At 38.9% G+C, this 10,257-nt stretch overlaps 1 protein-coding gene across 1 annotated transcript; it reads left to right on the top strand.

The window, feature by feature from the left end:
- Positions 1–5,678: 5,678 nt before the first annotated feature.
- On the top strand, positions 5,679–7,544 carry Scg2 (secretogranin II). The gene is made up of 2 exons (XM_026390451.2): positions 5,679–6,631; positions 6,752–7,544. Exons 1-2 carry the CDS (start codon positions 5,679–5,681, stop codon positions 7,542–7,544), a joined length of 1,746 nt encoding a protein of 581 aa, XP_026246236.2.
- The last annotated feature ends 2,713 nt before the right edge of the window (positions 7,545–10,257 follow it).

Genomic DNA, 10,257 nt, shown 5'->3' with positions numbered 1-10,257 from the left:
CAATAAGACAACAAACAACCCAATCAATAAATGGGCCAAGGACCTGAACAGACACTTCTCAGTGGAAGAGACTTTAGTATGCCCAGTTAACTAAGGAAGTGAACTGTTGTTAACTCTTGCTTTCCATTTGTATTGCCCTGATAGCAGTCCAGACTTACACCGTTTGGGCAGTGACCAGGAAAAGTCATTGAGATAATTCCTAAGGAATTTTGTTAAAGTAATTCCGTTCTGGACATGGATCTTTAAAGACTGAGTTTGTGCCTTATTCATTTCTGTATTTCTATCACCTAGCACAGTGCTTGAATCATAATCTTTACTGTGCAAATACTGATGAAAAGACCAAGGTTCAAATCCTAGTTCTACCAATTATGAGCCAGGAACTAATGGTCAACTTACTTACTTCTAATTGGTAGTTCATTCACCAGTAGAGGAGATGAAATAGCTATCTGTTAGAACTGTTAGGATTAAATTAGGTTCCCAGGACAGTGTTAGGGATATAATAGAACTTAATAAATGATATGTATTTTTCAAAGTATCATAAAGTAGGCAGGCATCAGACTGCCCGTATGTGGCTCATTGCTCTACTCACACCTTGATCTTGATGGAGCTTGTCCATTCCTGTGGCTGCCTATTGACATATTACTTCTTAAACACTTGAATGAGGTTCTACATGTCTTTTCGGTTGCTAAAGGCATTTCTAGGCAAGAATTTTACTTCAGGGCCCTAGAAGAACTACAGCTTGTGGTCCTTGCCAAATACGTTCAGGCTTACGTAAATGAACTGACCTGCTCAAAGCAACTTCCTTGAGGGCTTTTAATTGTGTTGAACTGACTGCAGAATTTTCTGAGGCTGTGTTGATACTGGTCAGCTCGACTGGTCACATAGAAATCCTGGACAGAAAATTAGGCCAAACCCATAATAGCTAGCCAGATCTTTGTTAAGATTTAAAAAAAAAAAAATCTTAGCTATCAATGAATGAACTGGTGTCATTAAGATGATGCCTCGTAAATAGGACATGTTCACTCAAGTCTCTTCAACCCAGCTCTTGACCATGCACTAAAAGCCCTTTATAAGGAATATTAGAGGAATTGGCCATATGACTCCAGCATGCAGCTATCTGAGTTCTTTGTCAACCAACATCCAACTGTCTCCTCATCATTTAGGGAAATCAATGCCTTCACCAGGATAGCCAATAGGGAGAATCAAGGGTCACTTTTACCAAGATTTTATTTTCAAAAGATTTTAAACTATTTCCACGTTCCTTGATAAATTTGAGAGTACTGTGGCTTATCTAGTGTAGTTAGAAATCACTTTTTAAAGACCTGATAATGATAAATCTAAGCTTAGTTCTATTCATCTGGAGGACTTCCTTGTGCCCCTTCAGTTTCTATGTTGAACCAATTTTTATCCTGACTAACCAGTTTCTTAGTGCTTTCCAATTTATGTAAAAATCATCTATTTATTTATTTGTCATTTTTATCAAGTTAAATTCTTCCCAAAGGCAAAAAAAATATTTTTCTATTATCAGCATTTAGCAATATATCTGGTACTTAGCAGGTATTGCAACTTCTGGACTGATTATATAATCAGTGACTAATATTCACTTAGCAGAGACATAAAGGATCTCTTGTAGCAAAATTCTTTTGTATTCTTAGAGTATATTTCAAAATATACAGTTTTTAGAGGATTCATACCTTTAATAAAATAAAATTAAAAATTTAGACCTACATAAATTATTAATATACACAATCAGGTAACATGGCAAAGCACAGCAATGATTATGAATTATAAATGTAAGAGGTTGGGAGTTAACTACTATATTATTCCCTGAATTGGCCCCATTCATGGAAGGCATTCAACTCATCTGATTCAACAAAAGAAGAAAAATTTCTCTTGATTGCAAGAGAATTCCAATTATAAATGTGTCACATTTTTCTTCAACAGGAAAGTAATTTGTTTTTTTCCTGGTCGAAGTATTTTCATCAATGCTAACTTCTGAGCTTCCCTTTCTGAGATCAGATATTGCAAAAGATACCAAAAGATTCATATAGAATTACCAGCTGCTATACTTGAAATTTTGTGACTATCTATTTCAAAAAAACATTTTGAAGCTTTTCAAGTAGATTCTCATATAAAAATAGGCAGCTCTCCTTTTTATTCAAATAAACATGATATTTAGAAGAATGATGCCTGTGGTTATGACATGAAATATAGCCTTTCATATTCATAACATGTCCTCCATAATACCAGGAAATGATAAAGCAATTTCTTCGTGGACAATGAAACAAAATAATCCTTATCTGCAAAACTTTTCTTCTAACAGTGAGGATGGCAGCAAAACCAACAAAAGTGACAACAAAAACCATTATAGCAAGGTATTAGAACATCAGAACACAGACGAAATTATCTTGCAATTAGTCATGTCTATCTGACAGATTTCTAAGGGAATTTGTGCAAAGCATTTTATTTCAAGCCTCAAAGATTTTGAAAAAAGAAAAAGGGGAACTGCAGTTTTTCCCACAAAAAGACAGGTGGCGTAAGCATGCAACACTTTAAAAAATACATCAAGTGATTATTTTCTCTGGGATCCTTTGAAAAAGCTCGCTTGTGCTGGGGTTTGTGGCTGAGCCGGTGACGTCAGTGTGCAGTGCGGAGTCAGGCGCGGCGGCTCCCTATAAGCCCAGGAGCTGTCCGGGTGCTGAAACGGCCCGAGGAGCTCAGCCTGCGGACCAGGAGGAACATGCTGTGGACCTTCCCTGCCCTGTAAGACAGAGGTAAGGCTGCTTTTCTCTTGGATTTACTGGAAAGTTGCGAACTGCGTGTTTTCCCCTCAATTCCTAGCTGAGAAGAAAAAACGAACGCTTGACAAGCTTACAATCCACAGAAAACTGAAGAGCAACCTGCTGCTCTTCCGCCAATGTAAGGATACCATATGTGTATGTCTATGATTGCGCCTGTGATTTCTCCTACTCGCTGTTGGCTATTTATTAACTTAAATGCTATCAGATAACCCTATGTAAAAAGAGTGAAAAGTTAAGGATTTTAGTGCCAATACACATATTAACATAAAGTTGGCCACACCTGATATTTTGTTTCCTTCCTTAATGTGTGGTTGCTTAAGAGCCAGATACAAACCCAGGGATATAATTTATGTGCTTAATATTCGTAACAGTAGGTTACCAATGATTCAAGGGCTGTTAGACACATTAGTCATAGAGAAAACCAATTTAGAACTATTCTTTCCTTCCATATTTACCTTACAAGAGCTCTAAATTAACTAACTATATTTAATTATTTTCTGAAATGGTAATATTAAGGGCTTCCATTATTATCTCTAAATTGTAGTCCTGAGGAAGTAGCTTAGAATGATCATAAAAATAGACTTCTTCCATTTTCTAGGGTGAAATAGTATCTTGGGGTACAGATTAGATATGACCATGAATTATAGAGAAATGATGATGTTGAATACATGTTGAGAACATTCATAACTGTACAAATTATTACTGGAATTATTGTTCTTCGATTGAAAGAGATTGTACAATACTTTGCTAAAGATTTTGATTTGGATCAAGTTTTTTTTTTATCTCAACTAGTTGAATTGCTCAAATTAGATATATCCACATGTGTTACTGCTCCATTGTTGATGTTCCTGTCTGATTTTGGTATAAATGACATTTTAGCTTAACATATTTTAATGATAGCTATCAAGTGATCTTGATAGAAAATTAAATTTTAACTCAAACCCTGTATCATATATTAGAGCTGTTGAACTGCAACCAGGGAAAGAAATCTTTTGAGTCTGAAAGGCTGTGACTATGTCATGCAAACTGAATCGGGATAAATGACCAAAGGGTAGTACTTGTTAGCTGTGGTTTAAACAATTGCAATGAGTATTTCACTCCAACTCTACAGCAAAACCTACTTCCAAAGAACCAATTTTAAAGACAAGCACATAATCCATATATTAAGAATAACTAAAGAAAACAGTTTCCAAGAAAATAATTTCAATCAGGTTTTAAGATTACTATTTAAAAAGCCAGTATTGAAAATGATTACCAAAACTAAATTAATCTTGAAATAATATGAAGAGGAATGTATAATATGTATAATGTACTTAAATCTAAGAATTTTATGAATAAAATTATAGTACACACTTATTCAGGGCAAATATTTTGGATGTATTCTTTGAAATACCTTTAGAGGCTTTTCTTTCACTAAACTAAGTAATTGAGTTAATAGGGATTATTTTAATAGAAGTAATGTAACTGTGTAAAGTTTCTATAATTATACTATTTTAAGCTCTAAAACTGAAAACATTAATTCCTGATATGATCTAGTGAACAATGGTACTTTCCACAATTGATTTCAAATGTAACAGAAAATTTTGCACATATATCTTATCTATCACAAAACCATGATCCGGTGAAGACATGAACAAATTTGTGAACTTATTTTAAATGAATTTTATTTACAATGAAATTGCTGTTGAAATAGCTTTTCAACATCAGCAATGCCAAATATAAAACATGTAAAAACTAATCCTCTTGCTAATTCATGAGATTTTTAAAGAGCTGGAGAAAAAAAATGAATGAAGAGTTTTAAGTAGGAAGAATTCAACACATTGTCTGTGTTTATCTAAATTGGGATTTACATAGTAGTTATTTTAAGCTTTTTTTAACAGTATGAGTCATTTTAAGATTTCACAGGTCCACACAAAAATAGACACAGACATAAGACAAACTGAATCTGAGCACTTACAAGTTTAGAAATAGACTAGTTAAGTAAACTTATGTTCTCTCTGTAACATCTGTTATTATTTACTATACACTCTTGAGGGCTGATGAAAAATATAACCATAATTGTGTTTTGCAAGTAGTCATAATTTAATTATTAGAAGAAATATGGAGCACAGAGATTTTTCTGACACAGAAAGAAACTATATTGGTTGAGCCTACTTGCTATGACCTGAAGAAGGTCATTAATTGCTAGATGGATTTGATGTCAGAGTAAGAAAAATTATTTCTGAAAAATATCCATATGATATCCATCCAGAAATTCCATACAATTGACACTAATATACTGTATAGCATCAATATATATAGCAAATTGACACTAATATACTGTATAGTATCAATATATAACAACTGCTTCTGTTGTGTTCCTACAACAAAAATTGATGAATAATTCATAAAACAAACCACATGTTTTTTGTTACAATCTTCATGATAAAATTGTGTGTGTATCTGTGTGTTTTATAACAAATTATTTTGCCAATGGTTTTACTATAATGCTATATGAGGTAACTGCAATTTATCTTGGAGAGTTTTTTTCCTCTTTTATTAAAAAAAAACAACATGTACTAAAAATCAAACTATGTTTTAGAAATGAAACAATTTGAGAAAACTCATGACAGTGTTTTTGTTACTGTTTTAACTGAGGAAACTATGCAAGTTTGATGCAAATGAGTGGCAATTTTGCTAAAGATTCCTGGAGTTAGTTTGGGAGAATCACATGGAAGATAATTTGTGGACTTTAGAGAGCTATCTTCAGTGCAATGTGAAATTGTCTCGTCTTTTTTTTTTCCTGCTCAGTGGTTTATTTGTTTTGCTATAGTGTCTTCTAGTCAGTCTCATTTGTCTTAATTCATGTTTTCTATGCTTTAAGGAAATCTTTAAAACATGGCAGAAGCTAAGACCCACCAGCTTGGAGCAGCCCTGTCTCTCATCCATTTAATTTTCTTCATCTCTGGAGTTGAGGCAGCTTCATTCCAGAGAAACCAGCTGCTTCAGAAAGAACCAGACCCAAGATTGGAAAATGCCCAAAAGTTTCCCAGTCCCGAGATGATCCGGGCTTTGGAGTACATAGAAAAGCTCCGGCAGCAAGCTCACAGAGAAGAAAGCAGCCCAGACTATAATCCCTACCAAGGTGTCTCTGTTCCCCTTCAGCCAAAAGAAAATGGTGAAGAAAGCCACCTGCTGGAGAGCTCAAGGGATTCGCTGAGTGAAGACGAGTGGATGAAGATAATCCTTGAAGCTCTGAGGCAGGCAGAAAGTGAGCCTCAGTCTGTACAGAAAGAAAACAAGCCCTATGCCATCAATCCGGAAAAGAACTTCCCTGGGGATGTGACGGATGATTATGAAACTCAGCCGTGGCCAGAGAGGAAGCTCAAGCACATGCGATTCCCTCTGATGTATGAAGAGAATTCCAGGGACAACCCCTTCAAACGCACCAATGAAATAGTAGAGGAACAGTACACACCTCAAAGTCTTGCTACCCTGGAGTCTGTCTTCCAAGAGCTGGGGAAACTGACGGGACCAAGCAGCCAGAAAAGGGAGAGGGCCGATGAGGAGCAGAAGCTGTACACAGATGACGAAGATGACATCTACAAGGCCAGTAACATCGCCTATGAAGATGTGGTCGGGGGAGAAGACTGGAACCCCGTGGAGGAGAAAATAGAGACTCACACCCAGGAAGAGGTGAGGGACAGCAAAGAGAATATGGAAAAAAATGAACACATCAATGAAGAAATGAAGCGTTCGGGGCCGCAGGGGCTGCAGGATGAAGATCTCCAGAAAGAGAATAAGGCCCAGCTCTCAGATGACGTTGCCAAAGTGATCGCCTATTTGAAAAGGTTAGTGAGTGCCGCCGGGGGTGGGAGGTCTCAGAATGGGCAAAATGGGGAAAGAGCAGCCAAGCTCTTTGAGAAACCACTTGATTCTCAGTCCATTTATCAGTTGATTGAAATCTCCAGGAATTTACAGATCCCCCCTGAAGACCTCATCGACATGCTCAAAACTGGGGAGAAGCCAAGTGGGTCAGTGGAGCCCGAGCAGGACCTCGACCTTCCTGCTGACCTAGACGACGTCTCAGAGGCTGACTTAGACCATCCGGACCTGCTCCCAAATAAGATGCTCTCCAAGAGTGGGTACCCCAAGACACCTGGTCATGCCGTGACAGAGGCCTTACCAGATGGACTCAGCGTTGAGGACATTTTAAATCTTTTAGGGATGGAGAGTGCCACCAATCAAAAATCTCCATACTTTCCCAATCCGTATAACAGAGAGAAGGTTCTGCCGAGGCTCCCCTACGGTCCTGGTCCTGGAAGATCTAGAGCAAACCAGCTTCCCAAAGCTGCCTGGATGCCTGATGTTGAAAACAGACAAGTGGCGTTGGAAAACCCGAACGACAAGGATCAAGAATTGGGAGAGTACTTGGCCCGGATGCTGGTGAAGTACCCTGAGATCATGAATTCAAACCAGGTGAAGCGAGTGTCCAGTCCAGGCTCATCTGAAGATGACCTACAGGAAGAAGACCAACTGGAGCAGGCAATCAAGGAGCATCTGAGCCAAGGCAACTCTCAGGAGACTGAGAACCCGTCCCCGGTGAGCAAGAGATTCCCGGTGGGGTCCCCGAAGAACGACGACACCCCGAACAGACAGTACTTGGATGAAGACCTGCTAATGAAAGTTCTGGAGTACCTCAACCAAGAAAAGGCAGAAAAGGGGAGGGAGCACATTGCTAAGCGAGCCATGGAAAATATGTAGGCAGCATTCCTCAACTGCCCAATTTTCACTCCTCTCACCCCAAGTGAACCCCAGCATTTCTCTTTAGTGTGTTGACTTCTATCCTGTTAACACTGTAATATCTTTAAATGATGTACAGGCAGATGATTCCAGGTCACTGGGGAGTCTGCTTCACTCGCTCTGAGTTGTTCTCTTGTGTATGGATCTGTGTAAATGTTATGACTCCGGATTAAAAAAAAATTATTATGTCCTTTATTCAAGAAAGATATCTATGATAGTGTTTAACAGTGTATCTAATGGCTGTGGCATTGTTGATGCTCACGTATGATAAAGAGTGTCCTATAATTCTCTTGAAAATTTTTAATATTTATTGAATTATTTTGTTACTGTCTGTAGTGTTTTGTGGAGTACTGGAGCAAAAACAATAAAGCATTATAAATATATAGTTTTATTTATAAGGCCTTTTCTATTGTGTGTTTTATTGTTGGTTAATAAATGTTATTTCTGGACACCTTTGGACTCTTCATTCGGGAAAACCAGAGCTGATGACTGTGGAGCAAGCTGTATGGAGCCAAGAGAGAAAATTATTCCTGTCCCTGGCAATCCAGGTAAGAGATAATGGGATGGATATGTGTTCATGCTATCTGCCTGCAGGAAGCAGCATCTTCTAACAGCCCACTGTTTATGCTTCCCCACGTTTTTACACACATACATCATTTATGGGATAAACATTTTGGTGTAGTATTTATGTCTTTCACCCTTGATTTATAAAAATAAAGACATTTAAATCTCTCATACCCATAACCACTTTAAAACAAACAAATTTAAAAGAGAGAGAGAATAGAATATGTGGCAAGCACAAATGTCTACAAAGTTGAAAGCAACCTGCTTATTCCCAGGATGCTCTGGTCCCCAGAAGACAAGGCTGTAGCCAGAGGCTCTCCAAACTGACCATTAGGCAAGTGACAGGGCACAGTTGCAGGGGGAATGACCGAGTGCCCTCTCTGCTGCGCGGTGGACTAGGTAGTGCGTAATCATCACAGTGTGTGTCAAATAAATAGTCATTACACACGATGTCCTGATGGCATGGCAGGCATTATGCTAAACACTTTGCAGACTTTAGCTCCTTTAGTACACTCCAGGTCACTGTCAGGGGTCTGTTTCTAGCATCACCCCACTTCCCCTTTATATGTGGGAAAACAAAACAGAAAATTTGAATATCTTTCCCCAAGTCGTCCAGCATTTGGAATTGTCAATGTTTGTTTTTAATCATTTCACCACACTGCCTGTCTGGGAGGTGCCCTTTGAGCTGAGGGTTGCGACTTCGGAAGTGGGATAGTGATAGCTCATGTGGTTTCACATGGGTTACTTCCAAAGGAGGGCTCATTTGTGTGTGTGTGTGTGTGTGTGCGCGCGCAAGCGTGTATGGGGGGATCCCTGAGCTGACAAAAGGTAGCCTTGGGAGGGCCTGGATGCCTTGGGGAAAATACTGAATGTAGGTTTTCCTACTTTCTTCCAAGACTATTTTCCATTCAATTTTCAGACAATTTCATGGGATTTTGGAATCTGTAGGTGGAGGAGGCCTTGGAGGTGATTATCCCTACAGAGTTTCTCACGGGTGTCCTTGCTCTCTAATACATTCAAGATAGGCCATTACTACCCCACAGGCAGTGCTGTGAAGTAGACACTGCGGATGCCTGTCTGCAGAAAGCACTTCTGCATGGGGTACCAGTTAATTTTCTACAGAGCCCTCGGAGATCAAGGTTATTCTTATCTGTGGAAACTCAGAAGGGTGAGATAAGCTGCCACTGTTGTACACCCAGTTAGTGGTGGAGTGGGACTTTAACCCGTAATCAACCATTATCCTCCTAACTGTGCCCTTCCACTTGGGCCTGATGCTTTGCTGTGAATGGAGTCAGATGTACTGGGGGGTAAACAAGAGCAAGCTGGAGCTCCTTCAAATGGAGAAAACTGGGACAATATGCAGTTTAAAATCTAGGGAACATATTTATACACCATGCTTTTCCAGCCTCCATATACATCACTCAACCACTGTTTAATTACTCTCTAATTTTCTGTATCATGCAGTAAGCTCTTCCTTGGATTCTAAGTCTACTGTGATATTTCCACCCCAGCCCAAAGCAAAACTAAGAATGAGGCACCTGCATTTCCACCCAACAGAATTTTGTCACTATGATGTTTAAATACTCTATTGAGAAATTAGGCAACAAGAGCAAGTTAACTAACAGACACAGCTAACAAATCTCCAGGTTGGGATTTATACACAGATGGGTGGGGATGCAGACAGACCCTTACTCTCTGCTGCACGGAGTTTCCCTCTTGAAGCCTCAGTTGGGCTTGCAGTTCCCTGACTCTAAGGGAGACATTTCAGATTGGCAGTTGGAAGATATTTTAATGTGGGATACATATGTTCTGCCTGACCTCCCCAGTGATTGGTGGTGGAGTGGTACTCCAAGACATCAGTCAGCAAGTATCTTTGCCTTTTTGGAGTAACATAATGTTCCCAGCTATGGACTCATCAGACTAACTTATGCCTGATCCAAAGCTTTTATTTTTCATAAGTACTTCAGTCTGTTGCTCCCTAGCCTAAGAAAGGAAAGTTCTATTCAAGGATGAGGATGACACATTAGTTGAAATGAAAGCAACATGGCTCCTCTCCCTGTCAGAAACCTCCTTCATCAGAAGTCCAAGGTAGCTCAAGCCTTCCAAGCAG

The sequence above is a fragment of the Urocitellus parryii genome, chromosome 1, assembly GCF_045843805.1.
Source record: "Urocitellus parryii isolate mUroPar1 chromosome 1, mUroPar1.hap1, whole genome shotgun sequence".
NCBI lineage: Eukaryota > Metazoa > Chordata > Mammalia > Rodentia > Sciuridae > Urocitellus > Urocitellus parryii.
Note: the sequence above shows the minus strand (reverse complement) of the source record. Positions and strands in the feature narration are given on the sequence as shown.

Coding starts and splice junctions, on each gene's coding strand:
- Scg2 (XM_026390451.2), top strand. CDS start 5,679: ATGGCAGAAGCTAAGACCCACCAGCTTGGAGCAGCCCTGTCTCTCATC. Junction 6,632..6,751: donor GTGATCGCCTATTTGAAAAG/GTTAGTGAGTGC, acceptor TGAAATCTCCAG/GAATTTACAGATCCCCCCTG.